This window comes from Canis lupus, chromosome 20 (assembly GCF_048164855.1).
Source record: "Canis lupus baileyi chromosome 20, mCanLup2.hap1, whole genome shotgun sequence".
In the NCBI taxonomy this organism is placed as follows: domain Eukaryota; kingdom Metazoa; phylum Chordata; class Mammalia; order Carnivora; family Canidae; genus Canis; species Canis lupus.
In genome coordinates this window covers 54,769,464-54,791,046 of record NC_132857.1, presented here as the reverse complement: position 1 = coordinate 54,791,046, position 21,583 = coordinate 54,769,464, and the positions used below count along the sequence as shown (strand labels likewise).

The window sequence follows — 21,583 nt, the reverse complement described above, 5'->3', positions numbered from 1 at the left end:
ACAGTCTCTTCTCTCCCTCTAGATTTAGTGCCTGATACCATTTTAGAGGCCGTGACTCTGGCTCCACTAAAAGATGCTCACTCTCTGCCCTGAGGCTGTATGTTCTCAGACCTTGGAGGCTTCCATAATGGGATGTCTCAAGACCAAGAAGCACACCCAACAGACTCGACAAAGACAACATAAAATATTCCTCCCACTCTGCTCCCCTGGTGAACTCCTAATCATCCTTCAAAAACACTGTAAGCATCATTGAAGGAAAATACTACGTGACTCCTCCCAAACTGAACTTGGGCCACCTTCTTCTGTAGTCCCAGGCACTCTAATATACATAGAATGTGCTGCATAATTGCTATTTTACTAATCATTCCTCAACAAAATTGTGAGTCCTCTAGGGACCGTGTAATCATTCATCCCCATATTCACAGTTCTGACATATACTTAATGTTTACTGGATGACTAATAAGTAAGTCTGGAGCTCAAGGAGATCAGAGTGAGAGATATAATTCTGGACAACTACATTTAGTTAAAAATGATAAGTGGGATTACTTTAGCAGGGAAAGATGTGTAGATTAAGAATTCCATAAGGATTTAACTCTTGAGAAACACAAAACTAAAAGGATGGGCAGACTGAGTATTGAGTGTTGAGGTAATGAGGGGGCTATGGTCAGGAAAACTGGAAGAATAAAGGAACTAAAGAATTTCAGGAACAGGCAGATAATAGCATCAAAGTTTTAGGAAAGTCAAGTAGTAACCAAATATAGATAAGAATCCTTTAGATTAGGCAATCAGAAAATCATTAATCTTTAAGGGAATTATTTCACTTACTTCAGGATGACAATGGGTTGAGGAGAAAACAAAAGGTACAGATGTGAAGCCAAAGTAGGACAAAAACCTTTCAAGAACTTAGTGAGAGGAAAAAGGGAGACCTTTACACATGATTTCACTCAAAAAATACTGAACATTGGACACTAGAAATGCAGTGATAAACAAGAAGGTCATAATCCTTATCCTCATGGTGCTTTTATTTTGGAGGCACTAAATTTAGGAAGAAACAACGCCAAGAGGACCTCAAAAAGATTAGACCAAAGAGAATCTGAAAGGCATCCCTTACTTACTAAAGTCCTAAAAGATAACTAAAGCCTCCAGAGAGAGAGAGAGAGAGAGAGAGAGAGAGAAATGCCCCTTAGTGTATAACACCATTTTTTTTAGTAATCATGTCAACTGCCTTTGTATTTGAATTTAAGTTTCAAAATGTGTATTATGTTTTGATGTATAAAGTTTATCATTCCAAAAAGAAACAAAGACTTCATACTCCTTTTACAACCTCCATAGTACCTGGCATACTAAGAAGCACACAGCAGGTACCCTTTAAATGTTGGCTGATTTCAATTATAGCAAAGCAGATAAAGAATATGACAATATTCATTTTTCTATAAATTCAGTCACTTAAATTTAAACCAAATCCCTATGGATTTATTAGCTTCTACTACTCATTTGTCATCTTTTATTCATTCTTCTAATCTAAGAAACACAGAATAAATAACGGATTTCCTTTTCTTCCTATTCTCTTCATCATCACTCAGTTTTCTGCAAGCTAACGTATAATTTAAAAGTTACAGTAACAGAAAAATTAAGTCCTTGGATTTTGCAAAACAAAGTATGTGTTTTATCTTTTTATCAATCTGTCTTAATATGAATGTGGGCAAGGGAACCACAAATCCAAATGCCAGAATCATTCATACTTATCTAATATGTTCTTTCTCACTCACCCAGCATAGGTAACAGGCACCAAGTGAGCAATTAACTGCTACTACCATTAAATTATTTTCCAAATACCAGTCAAAAAGAATCTGGGCTTGTTTTCTTCTACAGAAGCAAATTTCAATTAATTCATCCTCTCTGAATCAAAGTATAATCATTTTTAAAAGATGCATTTGCTTTGATCCTTTCATTCATTAATTACTCAAGTAGTGATCAGCGCAAATGAATTCTGACCTAGTTCTGATTCTGGCTCATTGTATAGCCAAAAGGAACAACTTCTGTTTCTTAGTCTTTAAACAGTTGTGGACTTTTAGTTAAGAAGTGGAGAAAGCTCTGCTTTATCAGCTCCAGGAACTACGACAGACCATCAAAAACTCATTCTGATAACTCAGCATTGTTTACTACATCGTAAGTTTTTAAGGAGTAACAGCAACAGCAGCTACTGTCAGGGTGGGAACATGGGGCAGGAACATTGGCAGAACAGGTTCAAAGAAAATCACACTGTCCTGGAATTGGTAACGTCTATTTTAATACACATTTCAAAATATTTGATTCAATAGAAAGAACAGATTTAAGCCCTGCATACCAAGGTAACATACCCTGGCTCTGCAACTTCAGTTATGTAGCCTTAGGCAAGTCACTGAGTCTCAGGTTCTTCATCTATAAAATGGGAATAATATCTATCTTATAAGGTGAGTCACCCACATTATCACTGAAACTTAAAAGCACTTAGCCCAGGGCATACAATAAGTGGTGGCTATTAATAATGGCAGCTTTAACAAATGTTAATCATTAATAACATTATCGTTTTACACAATGACCGAGCTGTGACATAGCTTGCCAGTTCCAATTTGACCAAAGAATGTAATAATGTAAAATCGTGGCTCACGTGTAATGGGACTCACCTGATAATGACCCATTAGGAAAAAAAAAAAAATGTAATCATTCTTCAACAAAAGCAAAAGTGATTGAGAAAAGCAATCAAAGACAGGATTTACCTGCAGCAACAATTAACACACATGGATTTGTGGTTACCATCAAGCTATCAAGCAGGAGCAAAACAACCTTCTGCCCTGGACTTTCGGCTCATTTTGGTGTTTCTTACTGCTGTACTGCTACTTCCAGCTCCCTACTTCCCCACCAAGCATGGACTTCTCAAAGTAGTACAAGGATGATTTACAGAACAACTACCTCTATTAATGACTGTAAAGATTCCCCCCCACTAAGAATGGGAAATGGCAGAGGAGGATGAGAAAAGAGTAAGCATTCTTTTACCAAAAAAACCCACTGAACTTAAAAATGGGGTTTTAATAAAAGTGCTAACTCCACTGCTTAGTGAATTCAAGCAAATTCTGTTATCTCAGAGTCTGACTTAAATTAAAACATAAAATAGGAAACATACCTCAAACAGGTTCAAATGGGATCAAATAGGAACATACATGAAATCAGTCAGAAAACTGTAAGGCATTAATAAACAGAAGTTACCTTCCCAGAAATAGTGATATTCAAATACTGAAAAAAACAAGTAAGATTCACTTTTGGAACTTTCACTTATTTATTCTACCACACTCACTTCCCTTTTGTCTTCATCTCATTTTAGAAAGATTTTGAGATGCTCCCCTTTGAGGATATACTATTGAATGCCACAGTACTCCATTCTATTTTATAGTTTTCTGAAAAGATCCCCCCATGCTATATAAAATACTATCAAATTACATAATTGAAAATGTTAGTACTCTTCTCAAAGTAGTACAAGGATGAAAACCAATGTTCTAGAATTTAAACAGTCTAACAGATTTAAACCAGTCTAATAAATATATAACTAATATAAATAAAACAAACACTATTGTATCCTGAAGAGCATGGCCATCTGCAGAAGTATAGTTTCTCACTAAATATACTGGAATTCCCTCAGTTTTAGATTCACTACACTGTACTCATTCATGTTCAATGAATAGTTCAAGCTAGACACTGTGCTAGACAAAAACAATTAGCAGCAACTTTTTTTTTTTTTTTTTTTTTTGAGACTTAAAAACCAGCGGTTTTAGGTTCACAACAAAATGAGAGGAAAGTACAGGGATTTCTCATATACCCTCTGACCCCACACATGCATAGCTTCCGGCATTATCCACATAACTCACTAGAATGCTACATTTGTTACCAAGGATGAACCTTGACACATCAGAATCACCCAAAGCCCCTCATTTATCTTAGGGTTCACTCTTGGTGTTGCATATTCTATGGGTTAGGACAAATGTATAATGACACATATCCATCATTAGACTATCATACAGGGTATTTTCACCACCCCAAAAATCCTCTGTGCTTTGCCTATTTATCCTTTCCACCCCTGACAGTGATTTTTTCTTAAGAATTTTTCAGTTGGCCTCTTTCACTTAGTAGCATGCATTTAAGCTTCTTTTTTCTTCTTTTCATGACTTGATGGCTCATTTCTTTTTAGTGAATAATATTCCATTGTTTAGATGTACCACAGTTTATGTATACATTCACCTACTAAAGGACATCTTGGTTCTTCCAAATGTTGGCACTTAGAAACAAAGCTGTAAACATTCGTGTATAAGTTTTTGTTTGGACTTAAGTTTTCAATTCCTTTGGGTAAATATCAAGTGCCGTGACTGCGAATCCTAAGGTAAGAGTATGTTAGAAACCACCAAATTATCTTTCCAAAGTAGCTGTGCCATTTTTGCACTCCCAATTATATGAGTTCATATTGCTCTACATCCTTCCCAGCATTTGCTGGTGTCAGTGTTCCAGATTTTGTCCTAATAGGTGTACAGTATTGTCTCATTTTAATCTGTATTTGCCTGATGACTCATGATGTAAGGGCACCACTTCATAGCTTCTTTACCATCTGTTTATCTTCTTTGGTGAGGTGTCTCTTAAGGTCTTTGGTCCATTTTTTTTTTTAATTTTTTGGTCCATTTTTAAATCTGTTTTTTTTTTCTTATGAGTTCTAAGAGTTGTTTATTTTGGACAATAGTCCCCCATCAGATATTATCAAATATTGCAAATATTTTCTTCCAGTCTTATCTTTCAACTAATGTCTCTGAGTTATTTAGAACACTTACTACATGCCAGTTATCATTTAAAGCGCTTTATATATATTAATTCGTCTATACTTTATATTATCTCCCTTTTCCAGATGAGAAAAACAACTTGATCAGAGAGCCAGAAAATAATGGAGCCAAGATACAAAACCAGGTGCTCTGGCTCCAGTGCTCTTGAACACTAGGAACTACACTGAAAGAATCTAAAAGAACTCAAGGTCAGCCAATAGAGATGGACATATTACAAGGAATTCTAATACAGAATATGGTAAGCAGTAGCATAGGGGTAACCAAGAGGGCCAAAAATATTAAGTCCGAGTCTTCAGATATTACCAGTTGAAATAAATAAAATAATATTTTATTTATTACTAATTTATTTATAATAAATAAATTAGTAATTCCCATTGTAAAACCAAGACTCCCAACTCAGCCTGAGAAAAATTAACATACTTTATAAGGGTTTGTCATCTTTCCATTCAATTAACCAGGTATATCTCTCTATCTGCTATGGTTTCATTACTTTTCTAGTTAAGAACAATAGCCTTCCTATCAATCTTTTTCCTCCCAAGACAATTCCAAATCAAGTTAGAGATCAGAATTAGCATAAATTAGTTTGCACCATACTTGCTAACAAAATATATAAGAGAAACAGAGATGTCTTAGACACTTAATATAATTTTTAAGTACTTAAAATGGGTAACTAAATCTGGACTCAGTATTGCTTAAGAGAAGATTCTCCTTAATAACTAGAAAAGAACTATTTTCAATTAGCATATCAAAGCTACAAGTCTCCAATGCCAAGACTTCTGTCGGTAACATGATTAACAGCAGTCCTTGTTTTACCTATACCCACTTATAAATCGCCACCTGGGAATAGCCAACCCATTCAGGTGGCCAGGTGGCCCTGCTACTTGGGTTTCCCTCCTTGTTCTCCTTTCAACTAAAGACAAGATTATATTACTCTTCCTCACTAAACTTCATCCTCAAGCCCTTGTTGTTTCTGGTATGAGTTAAGAGCCCACACTGGTGGTGAGGTATGAAGGAGCAAGGCTCGCTGTACAGACAGGGAAGAAGAAAAAATAAAGGCAAAATGACAGAGCCTCTTCCTTTCTTACACATCATGTCATTCTTCACATAGTTCCTAATCATTTTCTTCCAGTAGCACTGTCCTAATACTTAAGCCGGTGCCTTGTCTCAAGAAATTTGATGAGTTGCCACCAATTAAAACGTTTTTTTTTTTTTTTTTTTTTTTTTGTGGGACACCAGGGTGGCTCAGTGGTTGTGCATCTGCCTTCAGCTCAGGGCGTGACCCTGGGTCCTGGAATTGAGTCCCACATCGGGCTCCCTACACGTAGCCGGCTTTTCCCCTGGCTGTATCTCCGCCTCTCTGTGTCTCTCGTGAATAAATAAATAAAATCTTTTAAAAAATAAAATGTTTTTTTGTACTCTGAAACACAATAGAAGTCATACACAGCTTCTTTCCCTCCAGTAAAAACGTGTTATAACAAAGAAGTGCATATTCTAAAATAAGGCAAATGTTCATATGAATCTCACTGGTGAAGCTTATTAGTTTAAGACCCTGTCTTTTTATCTATAAAACGGATAACTACCTCATAAAGTAACTTGGTACCCAAAACACTGTAGCAAGCAATAAAGACTTCCTTCCGATTTTTTCATTTGGGTCTTATATATAATAAGAGGGGGGAAAAAAGATGTCAGGATCAGTATCTCAAGCCCTTAAAGTACAGGTTTTCAAACTTTCTGACCACAAACCACTGTAAGACCTACATTTTTCATTGTGATCCACACATATATACATAAAATCACACACATACCTGAACTTCACAAAATACTACAATCACTCTTCTATTTTCTTTCTTTTCTCTGCACCCCCTACAACCTGTTTACCTCCATGCCCTCCCTCCCTAATCACATAACTCTCTTTTTAGTCCTGTCACCCTATCACCCTACTGGAGCCCCAGGGATCCAGATATTTCCCAGGATCCAAAGCCCAGCAGACAGAAAAAGAGGGATCCCAGAAGAAGGAAATTTTGATAGGTGTTGAGAATATGTCTTTCTTCTGGTCCAAGAAAGAATACCATATCCATTCTCTCTCAGAGATGGTGTTATTGCTGGGGGGCAAAGCTGTACTGGAGGAATAAAGGGCTCCAAAATAAAGAACACTGGAGGTAAAAAAAAAAAAAAAAAAAGGCTTGTAGATTAGTCTGGGGACTTACCCAACTTATAGAACAATGATCCTATAAGAAAATTCTTTCTAGGTTCCAAAAAAAGTTTTTAAAACACAAAATACTTCTTGGAGGGAGGGGTGCTATTTATACCATGTTCTATGTTAGGGGCTGGAATAGCTTGTATGTTTTTAAATGGCTGAAAAAAATTCAAAAGAATATTTTATGACACATGAAAATTACACGAAATTCAAATTTCAGTATCTATAAATAAAGTTTTATTAGAACACAGTCACACTGATTCATTGATTCATTGTGATTTAACACAAATGATTTTGTGTTAAAACTGGCAAAGCTGGGAAAAAAAAGAAAAAATAACAAACTGGCAAAGCTGATAGTTGCAAAAAAGACTGCCTAAAATATTTACTATCTAGCCCTTTACAAAAAAAAAAAAACTTTGTGAACTCTTTAGTATTTGAAAGCTTTCAACCTACATTCACAAATACTGGTTAAACACCTTTTATGTGTCAGACGCTGGGGAAACTACAATGAATAAGTCCGATATGGCTCTCCCCTCCCAAGAATTCATGGAAGGCAAGTGAAAGCAAAAGCTCAGTAGAATAAAGAGCATTTGGTTTGTTGTAAGAACCATCAGAGAGCCAATATGGCAAAAGAGGAGACTGGAGATGACCATATCAAGCAATGCGTTTAAGGTCACTATAAAAACTAGACATTCCTCTAATATTTTACTGTATATTCAGTTTAACTCCTTTACTCACACTGTAAAGATAAATATCTACTGATGAAAAATCACTAAGTCTAAATTAGAACTATTACAGTTCACTTGAACCTAGCATTCTAATGTTCTCAAAAAAAATCATTGCATTAATATAAATATCTGAAATAATATTTCAAAGTTTAAAAAGTTGCAAGTGTATATGTAAGTGTGCTTGAGTTTATGTATGCAGCCTCTGATCCTCACTGTACTTCTGTGAGGTAGGTATTATAAACTCCATTTTACAGATGAAGAAATTAAGGTTACAGAATTTTCCCAAGTTCAAATGGTATATCACACCACAGTTTAAAAAAAAAAAAAAAAAAGGCCCAACACCCAAGTTTTCTCCCTACAGAATGTCTGTTCTTTCTACTAAACCACTCCAAGAACTGCATAATTAATTACTTTCACTGAATTTGAGATGAAGAACCTTCCTACTGCTATTCATTTGTTTTTGAGAAAATCATTCTTTCTAACCAACAGCTACATTTGTACCAGTAAGATTAGCTTTTATTTCTATTAACTAGACCTTACTAGTCTACAACAGGTTCCAATGGTAGAAAATTCTACAATCTGTAACAGACTAGGCTCTTATGATTTTTTTTCTACTCCCTGGCTTAGTGAGCTGATATCTTTCCCTATCACAGAAACAAGATCAGATATTAATTTAAAAATACTGTTTAATCAAAGCTGCTAAATATACGTTGCTAAATATATGTTGCTAAATAGGAATTACAACTCTTGGTGTAGGGCTATTATTTTCCAGCTACAATAGTGAAAGATAAGATCTGTGGATAAAAGATCAAAACCACTCTTCTACTGATTCAAAAATTTAAAAAGTATAACCAACATTCCTCTTCTCTGACCCTGATCTTTTAATTTTACTCCATCTTTCTAAAGTGAGGATCAGCTTGAGTAGACTTGTATCTCATAAAAATCATTCTGATAGAGGTAGTTACTAGAAAAAAACAGTACCTGACATTCTGTTTGGCCATCTCAGCAGTTAAAGCCTCCTAATTTAATCATTTCTATTATTTCTAGTTCTCTTGGTGAATAGGCAATCTCTATTTACATTTTAACAAACAATTAGCAATGAATTTCCTAATTCAACACCAAAACCAGGTTTATGTATGTCTATGGAAGAGAACAAAAAAAGGTCAGTTGGTAAGACATGTCATGTAACATTTACACAAAATAAAAGGATGATCAGTAGCTATGTAATCATTTTCCCAGTCACAAAATAAGGTTTTCTTTTTTTTCCCTACCTCTGAATGCCTACTAATCAAACTGCCTTACTATTACCCTGCCCATCTGTATAAGCTAATCTCTCATAACTGCCCTTATTCATTACTTATCATTCTCTTTTAACTTAGACTTTTCATTTCTCCCCCATATCATTTTAAAATGTACTTGCACAAGTAATTTGAAGTCTAAGCTTAAATAAAAACAATTAGCAAATTCTATTCACAAGTAATGCAGTATGAAACTCCAGTACCAATTAAGACAAAACCTAGCAAACCAGTTATACTTCTAGAGCTACTTTATTTTAGGTAATAACAAATAAAATGGATTTTCAGGGTGAAACTACACTTCTTTACAATAGGTGGCTTAAGTTAGCTTTACCTGTTTCCATAATGAGAGAAACCAAATGAAAAGAGGCAGCCACCATTACATTTTTAAATTCAGTAAAGTTTAACGTCTCTTCTGGTTTTCTCTCTGTGTAATAATATAGTTTTTCCTAGTCAGAGATGATGATGCTGAACTTCTGCCAATATAGAGTTGATTTCCCTGTGCCAAGCACCACCTCCCCCTCCTACCAACAGTAAAGGCTTGAAATCTTTCACAGATAAAAATATTCAAGCTGACTACTTAGAGTTAGAGGCCATAGCCCTGAGTAAAAATAAGAACCCAAAGTATTAACTATTTATCCTTTCAGCCTTTAAGACCTTGATAACCTGTAAAGATATCAAATTCCTAAGAATTAAGACACAATATATGCTTTTTCTACTTGTGAATCTTCAACCATACCAACAATACAGTATATTACATGTTTAAAACAATAAAGAGATGATCTTGTGAAAAAATAGACATATGAAAAGGAGTAAAGTCAAAGTTTCACTGGGAAATAGGACTGCTTAGTAAACAAGAATATAAATTAGCAAATGCACAAAATCTAAATATAGGAAATTGCCACAAAAATTCAATAAACTCCAATCTACATTTTATTATCTCTCTTTTTAGATTTTGGGTTTTTTGTTTTTTTTTTTGAGATGTTGTATTCAAAGTTTTCAGGTGCACAATAAGCCTATCCATTTTTCTTTAAAGAAATAATAGGTAGGAAAAAATGGGGTGACTAAGAAAATCTGAGAGGAAGACTAGTTAATTGCAGGCAAGCTTTAGAGTATGGAGAATGTTCAAAGCTAGAAGGGGTCTTGGGAGAGTCTCTCTAGTTCAGGTTGATGGGAACAGCCTCCTACTCTCACCTCTTCACTCTTAGATTCCTCTAATTTATTGTCCAGGGAGCTGCCCAAGTGATATCACCACATAACCCAGATCTAGCTCCTCCTTAAAACTCTTTGCTTTACCACTACCCTTTGGATTTTATTCTAACTCCTTCCCACATTAGATCAAAGCCCCTACATGGTCTGGTCCCTGTCTATCTCTCCAGTGCCAAGCCTGCACTCACTTCTTCAGGCAGGCAAACATTTACTGAGCTTCTCCTTTGCCAGACACTGTGCTAACCCCTGAGTGTATCATGACAAAGGTGACACACCCCTCTTAGAGCTTACACTCCAGTAGTGGAAAGTGTAGATAATAAATGGGTAGATAAACTAAATAACTGGAGATTTGTGGTACGTGATGTGAAGTGAATAGCTATCCTGTGAGTACCCTGTTTGCTTCTGTCAGAACTCATATGATGATCTGTAATTATTTTATTCACTTGGCTACTTTAAGACTGTAAGCTCCATAAGCACATAATCATATCTGTCTTCTTCACTGCTGCATCCCAAGCACATTGCAGTGTTTAGCAATGCAATTCAACATTTGTTAATAAAAAAATAGTTATTTTACCCTTTTTAATTTAAAGATGAGTAAAATGAGTTCTTAGTGATGGCTAAGGTCAAGACGAGTAAGCAAAGTAAGAATCTGAATGAAATTCAAGTTTTAGTCCAAGATATTATTATATCATATCCAAAACACTGATCTCAAAACTTGATTGTTTTCAAAGCTTGTAGCTGTCCCCCCAAAACAGGCTTGAGAATCTTTCAAGACTTTACTTTTATATGAAAAATCTTGCAGCACTTAAGTTTTAAGTAAAATTATAAGTATATCTTAAATTCCAATAAATAGAAATGAAAATTTATTCAAATGTTTCCTTTCAATGTATGCTACAACAATGAGATCTTGAAGAATACTTTGTAAAAAAAAAAAAAAAAAACACTTATCTGAATGTTCTAAATATTTCTTGGCTCCTTTTTGGCACTCTATTGATATTTTCTTTGGCTAAATCATTTAGTCAGAATATTATTTTATATTAACTCATAAGTACTTTACTAGAAAATTTTAAAATACCTTCCAAGAACTGAATCTATATTTTTAAATGTTTTACACACTACATTCTTAAAATAATAAGACTTAAAGATAGGTTACAAACTAATATGTGTGTGTGGTATCTACTGTGCGACTGTGTTATATGGCCTATTACTTCATTATATACATCTTGGTTTACAAATTTAAAAAAATTAATCTAAGAGTTTTAGAAACTTGCCAAGATATCATAATTTACCCATGCCCCCTCCTCCTAAAATAATGCTTTGGAAGTAGCTTGATTTATCATCTATAATCATAAAAATGTGAAGATCATGTATAATCATAAGGATATGAAGACTAACAGATTTTTTCCAATAAAGGTTTCATTTCTATTAAATATATATTGTAAAGTTAGTAATCATAAGTAGGAAAACTCCTCTCTCAAAGTTTTATATATGGATAGGCTTACTTTTATTACAATATGTAAAGATGGTTCATTTTTCAAAGCTTTTAGAAAGCAACCACTCCCTAGTGGGAACTTCTAATAATTATCGCTTTACATTTATTTTCTTCAGCAAATTAGAGAATACAATGATTCCCAATGTGACTATAGCTATTAAGAAAATAGTCAACCAAAGAAAAAAGTGCTTGTATCTAGTCCAAAAGAATGGTATTAAAAAAGTTTAGGATTCAGGCATGAATAACATACACCAAGTCAAAAAAGTTTCTAAATCTACTTCTATGCAAGAGTATAATTTACTATGAGGAAAATGCCTTATGTAGATCTCAAAGAATATAATCTGGATGGCCAGTATGAGCAATAACTGCAATTACTATAATCTATTAAACACAAACAACATACCAAGCCGTAAGTGCTTAGAATTCTTTAACTTCACAATAAAGACATATCCATTGTGTGGTATCTCTACCCCCATAAAAGAATATTACATGTGCTCATATTTTCTATGTACTCTTATTTTTCCAAATCATGTCGGTATTTTCACTCATGCTTATTATCTAAATCCATATCTGTAGAATTTCTTTAGTTATGAAAATGCTTCCTATTTTCTTCTGGTTTGTTATTTCTTTACCAATTTAGTTAGTAGCACCAGCATCCTACTTTAATCTTCAAATTGCTCTATCCTATATTCCACATATATATATTTGGGACATCCATCAAGAGCTATATCATACACTCCTATCTCTCTTAGTTTCAATTACTGTTGCTCTGATTTAACCCCCTCAAATGAGGTTATTTTACTTTTTCAAGAAATTATAAACATCCTCTCATCACATAAATCTCCTCAGATTTAGCCAAAATTCCCTCATCTCAATTTGCCTTCCATCCATGGTCAAGTTTACTGGTAAATGCCCTCTGTGTTCCTGATCCTATTTTGTGCCTTTTCCTTCATATTAAGATGAACATCCCTCTCAAACACCTTCCAAGACATTTTTTTCCCTATTACTAGGATCTATGTCCTCCAGAAAGCCTTTCCTAAATTTAAAAAAAAAATGTATATATGAACCCTTCAAAATTACAATCTAATTCTGTTTTAGCACTTTTGTATACACCTAATTTAGCCAGTGAATCCAAAAGAGAAAAGAGCTCAGTCAGGGCCATGCTCTCTCATGGGACCACTTTTCGTTATATTCTATACCTAAGTACTCATTCTCTACTGTCAGTTAAATAATGAGCACATTTTTCAGTATACGTATTTTTCATTCCACATGTTTACACTGCAGCTTCCTTCTCAGAGTACTGAGTAGAGAGAATAAGGGATTGTTGAACTGAGTCGCTATTTCTTAGGAGTTGAGAACCCATAAGTTCATCACTGAATTAATTAATGGATCACAATAAAAAATATTTTAGTGAACAGAATATAAAAATAAATAAAAGTCTTACACACAGAGTTCACAAAACTTCTATTCCTGACATATATACATATTTATGTATATGGAAACTGAGTAATGATGTAATGTCTATCTCTTACTGTGGGCTATGGTCAAAAGAGCTGAAAGCTACAGAACTTAAAGGTCTCTAAAATGCCTTCTAAATCTGCACGATTCAAATTATATTAAAAGATTTATTAGTCTAAGGATCAGAAAAAGCATTTTTAAAAAATGAAGAGAATTTAAGGATACCCAAAAAACAGCCAGCAAAATCATTTTTTCTTAATAAAATGTCACTATTAAACTCTAACCTTAAGATTATAGAATCATAAAGCTTTTAGAGAAGGAAAAACATTCAGAAATAATCTAATCCAACTTTATTGCTTTAATACATATAAAAGAAAAACCCAGGCCCAGAAATGAAAAAATTTCACTTCATTCATTCACTGAACATTTCCTCTGAACCCATTATGTGCCAGGTTCTAGGATTGAATCTGCATATAGAGAAGATGTCTCCAAAGAGCTCACAGTCTAACATGTATAAAGGTAAATAAACATTTGCAGTAATTAGTGGAATCAAGGTCATTTAGAAAAACAGCAACTAACTCAATCTGGGTTGGGTGGCAGAAAAATTGTTTCTAAACAAGTGATACTACTCAGTCTTAAAAACAAAGAGCTGGCCAGGTAAAGGAGAAGAAATAAAATATACAAAGGTACTGTACTGATACACAATAAAGGATGACACATTCAAAAAACTGTAAGCCAAGTTGTATAGCTGGAATATAAGGAGGAGCCAAAGCAGAATACCAAGTATTTGTGATTTTTTTTTTTAAGATTTTATTTATTTACTCATTTACTCTCTGAGAGAGAGAGAGAGAGAGAGAGAGAGAGAGGCAGAGACACAGGCAGAGGGAGAAGCAGGCTCCATGCAGGGAGCCCAACGCGGGACTCGATCCGGGGTCTCCAGGATCATGCCCTGGGCCGAAGGCAAGCGCCAAACTGCTGAGCCACCCAGGGATCCCAAGGGGCTGCCCTATTTATGTGATATTTAACCTTCAAATCACTCTCTGAGGTGGTCACTATTAATATCCCCATTTTGTAGATGATAAAACTGAAGTACAAAAGATGAAGTGATGTGCCCAAAGTTAAATTGTGAAGCCAGGATGTAAACCAGGGAAGCCTAACTCCAGAGCCTATCCTCTTAGTCACTCTACCAAGAGGTTAGAGAACACAAGCAGGAACCAAATGATAAAACACCATTCTAAGTACATACCATTCTAAGACTTTAGATTTTATGCTAAAGGTGACTCACAGTGAAATGTTTTAAGCAGGAGTGACATATTTAGATTTATTTTTTAATGAAGTCAATCTGGAAGTTATATGTGGACAGACTGGAAGAGGAAGTAGTTACAGGGACCTAGTCTTGGCTAGAAAAGTATTACCATAATTCAGGCAAGAAAAATGATAGATGTGCTACACAGTGGCAGTGCTGACACCGGAACCAAAGTCTACTGACCACTGTGACCACATTCTTGTCCAGTATCCATAAGAACCCCCAAACTTCTTCCTTTAAACCCACCATTCTAACAGTTTAAAAAAAAATTCAAAACTCGGGGAAATACACATTTTCTTTAGACCCTTCATTAAACCAAATGTGACTACTAGATGCATTTGGATATAGGAAAGAAAGTGACTAACAGAAACCCAGTGGAGAATGACAGAAAGTCAATTGCTATCTACAGCAGTTTTCTTACCTTCTTGACTTTTTCCTTCTCCTTCCTCTATATACTATTCCTGGAACTTTCATGTTCAATAGTCAATTTGAAATCAATGTTCTGTCTAGACATGACTATTATAACCTAACAAAATTAAATCTACCACCGAGGAAGTCTGATGTGGTCCCAGCAATAAATATATTCTCTGGTCTGGTCAAACTGTGGCTTAAACAAAGGTGATGAATGAATAATAACAAAAGACAGACTTTTTGAAAGCAGAGAAGAGTTAAAACCAGAACATTTAAGGGGGAGTAAGAGTGGGGCACCTGGGTGGTTCAGTCAGCTAAGTGTCAGATTCTTGATTTCAGCTCAGGTCATGACCTAGGGTCATGAGCTTGAGCCCTGCATCAGGTCCCACATAAGATTCTCTCCCCTCTCTCTGCCCCCTCCTCAAAAAAAGGTTACGGGGGAGGGAGGAGTAAGAGCAATCTACAGTTGAAGCTATTTGATTCCAAAAGAGTGTGTGTGTGTGTGTGTGTGTGTGTGTGTGTTTGTGGTATTCCAGAAGCCAACAAATGAAAGAACAGTAAAAAAAAACTATCTGGTCAATTCTCAAACATTCTAAACTGAATCTGTTTTCATTTAAACCATGTGTAAGCCCCTTGAGCCACCCTGATGCTAAGCAACAAGTGGGTTCCACAAACAAGCTGCCTACAGTATAAGGAAGTACAGAAGGAACAGAAGGGGTTAAAGAGAATAAACAAAAAAGGCCTACAGTGGAAAGGGAAGCATAATGAAAGGGAATGGAAGAAATTATGAGTTATACAATATGGACAAAAAAGTGAAAGAGTACTAGTGACCCTAATCTCAAACACTGCTATCTAAGACCAGTAGCAACATAAGAGAGCATGAAAAGAGGAAATTTAAATCACAGATTTTTTGAGACCCCAAAGATGCGAAATAAGAGTACACTACCCACAAAAGTAAAAAAGCAACAAAATAGTTTTAGAATCTAAAGGAATGTTTAGAGATTATTAAAATCTCGTTTGATTTAGTTGTGCTTTACTTCACACAAAACGGTGAATCCAAAAGGTGAAAATGTCAGTAGTACCAGAGATACGCATGTATGGGGAGGTGTGTTACAAAGATAGTATGAGGCTTATTTGCATACTTCTTGTGGGAGTGATTTCAGAAGTTTTCCTTTCAATGCTGTAGTGCTACTTACACCTTTTCACTTTAATTCTTATCCTGGCTGGGTTCACTTCCTTAAAACCAGAGTTCAAAACAAGTAAGCACTTATTAGTTATGGTCAAATTTTAACCTTAAAAAGGACAAGGGTCTGTGATAGATCATAGAATATTAATTAGCATAGCCAAAATGAGTCTAATAATCAAAACCCAGCCAATGATTCTCCAGAAAATTATGGAATTAAGAAACCACTTTAAAAGTTGCTTCAAATTAAAGGCAGCTAAACGAAAGAAGAAGAAGAAGGAGAAGAAGAAGTATCCTTAAAAAAAAAAAAAAAAAAAAAAAAACCTGAATTTATACTTTGAAACCTTTCAGGGACATATAACGTACATAGTTCTTCCATCGGAAACTTATAAAACTTTCTGGCACCCTCACTGTTGATCTCACTCTCTCTCTCTTTCTTTCTCTTTCTCTAACACACAATCCGCTGCCACCACACAGTCCATACAGTAAAATTTCAGTAAGGATAAAAGGAAATATCCTTAAAGGTAATTATCACAGCAAGGAGTCTACTGGATCAGATGCAAATATAATTAAACTTGATACCTTGACCAATCATTCATCCTATTCATGAACATACCAGTCTTCATGGGCTCTCCATCATAGCAAAGCAATGGTTTTGGAGAGTTTATTCATAAATCAGCAAAACATTTTATTAAAGTATAATAAGATGAAATAATGCATATAGCTATAGTCTGTCTAATATAATCATTCTAGTTTTAAAAGATAACGAAAAGATGAAAGCTCTCAACAAAAAGTCACCTAAAGATCAATATGCATGTACCTGCAAAATTTGGATGACTGACTGTGGGAGTAGGAAGCTAGACCCTTTTGCTAATATACTAATACTTTTGAAAACAGAGCTTCTCAACCTCAACACTACTGACACTTTGAGCCAGGTAACTCTTCACTGTGCAAGGCTGTCCTGTGCACCGTGGGATGATGAGCAGCATCCCTGCCCTTTCCCCGCTAGATGCTAGTAGCACACCCTCCCCCATAGTTGTGATAACCAAAAATGTCTTCAAACGTCCCCTGGAGGAGAAGTGCAGGGGTAGGTAGCAAAAGACACCCAACCTGAGAACTACTGGCTTATAAATACAAAAAAATTCAAAGTGAATTGGTGGAGGAGGGAGTCTGTCTTGTTCCTCTTCTGGTTTTGATGTTCCAGTAGATGGTATCTGAATCTGATCACAGACTACACTTAAGAGATTCTGACTGTAGGAAACAAAGCGTGTCACATCCATCACTTGTTAGCCAAAGTTCAGCTGAGTCCCAGAAGATCCACAGTGCTGCCAATTCCCCCTCCAAAGGCACATAGACTCACTCACAGAAACACACACGGGCACGGGCGTGCACACACCCGGCACTGCCTACCTATCTGAGGTCAAAGAAATGCACATAATTACTTTATTTCCATTTCTTATTTCATCAAATATATGGACCAGGCTGCTCCAGTTCCCACAGAAACCCAAATTCCTCAACTTAGTCAGTGCAACTCAAACACCACAATAGCTGCATCATTCTAGGTAGGAGAGACCTAAGTGCTAGAGCAAGTATTAAACTCATAGTTTAACAAATGGTGAAGAAAGACACAAATTAGCCACACTGCTTTAAAAACAAACAAATCCAATAAATCGATTTGTGTTTTGAAACAGAATCTGAGGAAGGATAAAAAGAATGGAAAAAATGCAAATACAAAAGGAATCTGAAGGCATCTGAGGAATAGAACAAAACTCAAAAATGTTTCCCCTGGAATTACATTAAGAAATTACATACTTGGCCATATCCTACAGGAATAGTCTGCAAAATCAGTCTCCTATATACTATGCCATGGGATGGAAACTGAAAAATCAAAGTCTGCAAAATACTAAAAAAAAAAAAAAAAAAAAGAAAGAAGCATCCACCCTAAAAATCTGATAAACAGCTCTTTATTACTATTTTTCATTTGCTTAAAAAAATTAAATATCCAGAAACAAAAAAAAAATGACAACTTGAGAAATTTTTTAATTCTCATAAAAATAGCCATCCTCATGCTTCCAGCATGCCAGATTACATATTACCTAGGAAAATCAATTAGGAAAGGAAACACAATAATCTTTTAGAGTGCATTTGATTCATAACAAAAGCCTTTTAAAAAATCAGATATTTTAAGTACTAAATATCTTTATACATAAATATGGATTAAAGTCTTTAAGATGATTTCAATTATCTTCAACAGAATTATATTTTAGTTCAACTAGGAATTATTTGGGAAAAAAAACTATGCAACAATATTCAGCACCAGTTTTATGTAATTCTATGTGCTATACATATCTATATGCTCTGTAAGCAAGAAAATTACTGTATTTCAGAATTTTAGCTATTAACCTCCTGGCCCACTGAAAATAATCCTACAAGAAACTAACGCTCAATTCTTTTTGCTTCTAAACCAAGCAGAGGAGGCTGTAAGATCTGTAAGCGACAGCCTGCTTTTCCAGAAGTAATACCTTGAGACTGCTTAAGAATAACCCCCTTCACCAATTATTGTGACTCAGGTGGGTTTGGGAGGGAATAATGTCCACAATTCCTTGGTCAGTGGCCATGATGCCCCTCCTCCTCAAGGGCAGGAGATCAGAGAAAGGGATTTGAACATGAGGAGTTCACCAACCAGAACATACAGGAACCAGGAGAGAGAGAGAGTACTACGGGGAAAATAAAAACTGCATAGTTAAGTCATGTCACAAAAGCGAGAGGTTTAATGTTATCAAGGTATTCATTCATTTCGGAGACACCATTGTTTATCTTCCTCCCCAAGCCCTGCACAAAAAGAACTGTCAGCCTGCCTTAAGCATGTTCCTTCTTCCATTTAAACAGACATGATTCTTTGGTTAATCTCTGGCAATGATCGCCATTTCACAACACATTTAGCCCACCCGGAACTGATCAATACCACTACAGACATAAGACTAGACTTTATCCATTTATTAACCACAAGGAAATGTACCATTCAGCAAAATTCTATACGTTACAAAGGATTCTATTAGAAGAGGGGGCTGGGAGGACGGACGGACACACACACACACACACACACACACAGCACAGAGGTACACAAAGAAAAGACTAACACCCTCTAATTTCCCTGCAGCAAACGAGATAAAGACGTGGCCGTGAAACCTGTCAATTCGTCCCCCCCACCCCCCCGCCTCCAATAATTCTCTCCCACAACCTGGTACCCGAATATTGAATTTTATGATCACCAGATCCACTGCGACTTCAAAAGTGTTCCATCCATCAAACTAAACTCTCCTGCGACGTACGTGTGCACACCTTGGAGCTGGGCTGCGTTCGTTTACCGAACCCCAAACACAAAAGACTAGTTTCCCAACCACTGGTTGCAAAGGCGTACAACGTCCAAGCAAAAATCACAACGTCGGATGCAGGAGGGACCAGGTCGCCCCCTCCAAACCTCGGGCCACAACCCACGCCAGGACCGCAACGTCTCTGACGAGCGCGAACCATCTCGAATGGCTGCTCTATAGACCGAAAACAATGCCTCGATACACCGCGCGTTAAGAGAAGTCCCCCGTAGGTGAGCGGAATCTGTGCCAGCCGAGAGCACGCAGACATGGTGGTGAGGGCCAGCGCTCCGCCAGCGCCCGGCCGCGCTCCGCTCCGCGCCGCGGTATTGTGAACACCCGGGCCACAGCAGCTACAACTATTTTTAACGCGGCTGGACGCCGAAGTTGAGGAGACCGTGAGGCGGGCGGGCGGGCGGGCGAGGGGGGTGGGGGGGACCCCGATGACACCGCCGCCGCGCCGCATTGTTTCTCGCCGTCCGGAGCGAGCGGGCGAACGGGCGAACGGGCGGGCGAACGGGCGAACGGGCGGGCGGGCGACGGCCGGCTGGACGCCCGTCGTGACGGCCACCGCGGAAGCGCTGGTTACGAGACAATCAAACCCAGAACAAAACGCGCCGCTCCGGGGTGGGGGGGAGGCAGGCCACGCGACACGCCGCTCCGGGGGGCGCCTTTCGGGGCTCGAACCCGCGGCCCCGGCTGTCACTCGCGCCGCTTGTGGCTTAACCGCCCCCCTCCCCCCCCCCCGCCCCAGGCAGCGCTGTCACCCGGGGCGAGGGCCACGGAGCGTGACTTTCCCAGTCGCACGGCCGAGCCGTCCGTCTCCTCAGCCCGCCGGCCCGGCTCCGAGCGGGAGACGCTGACAGAGATTTCCGGGGCACGGTCGGGGCTGAGGTGGGGGGTCGCGCGGGGTCGCGGCCCAGGGCGCCGGGGGGCGGGTGTGCGCGCGTGTGTGCGCGCGTGTGTCCGTGCGCGCGTGTGTGTGTGTGTGTGTGTGTGTGTGGAGCTCCCCAGGCCGCCGCCGCCGCAGCCCCGCCGCGCTCGCTCCACGCACCTACCTGAAGAGCAGGAGATAAGAAACACGGCGAACGCCAACTTCGCAGCAGCTCCCATTTTCCGAGGCGCCGGGGGATCCGCAGCAAGTTCTCGCTAGAGAGCCCGTTCCCTGGTCTTCCTCGGAGACAAACCTCCTGGTGTGAAATCAACCGTCATAAAACATATTCGGAAGCCCCCGACCAAAAAGAAAAATAAAAAAAATAAAAAACGAAAAAGGTTCACGGGGTTAAGAAAAAAAAAAAAAAGGAAAAAATAAAAGAGCACAATAATGCTATATATTAAAAAAAAAAAAAAAAAGGAAAAATGCACCACGGGGAAGGGGTGGGGGGAGAAAAACCGCCACACACACGCACGACACACAAAACCAAACAACGAAAAGGCAACAACAACAAAAGCGGGTTTAAATCACTGTCAAAATCGCTGTCAGCGCCGCTCGCCTGTCGGGGCTCTCGGAACAAAACGCCAGGCGGAGGCGCCGAGGCGGCGGCGGGGCGGCGGGGAGCCCGAGCCGCCCGGACAGTCCGGGAGCCGAGCCGGGTCCGACGTCCGGACCGACCTTCAACCCGGACACCCAAAGTCCGCGGACCGCTGGCGGCCGGGCTGGCGGCCGTGGCGGCCCGGGCGGCGGGGACGGCGCGGCGGCGGCGGGAACGGCGGCGGGGACGGCGGCGCAGGCGGCGGCGCAAGCGGCGGCCAAGTTCTGGTCCAGGCTCTGGCTCCGGCTCCGGGCTCCGGGCTCGGCCGCGTTTTCGGTCCCCTGGCCTCCGCCGGCCCCGCCCCCCACACTTCCGGTTCCGGCCCGAAGCTGGAAGCCAGGCGCGGCGGAGGAACGCTCGGCCGCGGCGGCGGCGGCGGCGGCGGCGGCGGGGACGGGGACGGGGACGGGGACGGGGACGGGGACGGCGGGGCGGCGGGCGCAGCGCGCGTGCCGGGCCGGGAGCGCGAGGAGATGGTCGGGGAGGCGAGGCGAGGCGGGCGCGGGGAGGGGCGCGCGCGAGGGCGGGGCGGGCCGGAGGGC

The 21,583-nt window shown here is 38.7% G+C and overlaps 1 protein-coding gene across 2 annotated transcripts in view; it reads right to left on the bottom strand.

The window, feature by feature from the left end:
* Positions 1-21,117, bottom strand: part of ACVR2A (activin A receptor type 2A) — an 84,818-nt gene extending 63,701 nt beyond the window's left edge. For both annotated transcript variants that reach the window (XM_072789127.1, XM_072789128.1), the window contains exon 1: positions 20,568-21,117. In XM_072789127.1, coding sequence (XP_072645228.1) covers positions 20,568-20,622 — 55 coding nt within the window. In that variant the 5' untranslated portion in view covers positions 20,623-21,117. The remainder of the gene's footprint in view (positions 1-20,567) is intronic.
* Between the last annotated feature and the right edge of the window lie 466 nt (positions 21,118-21,583).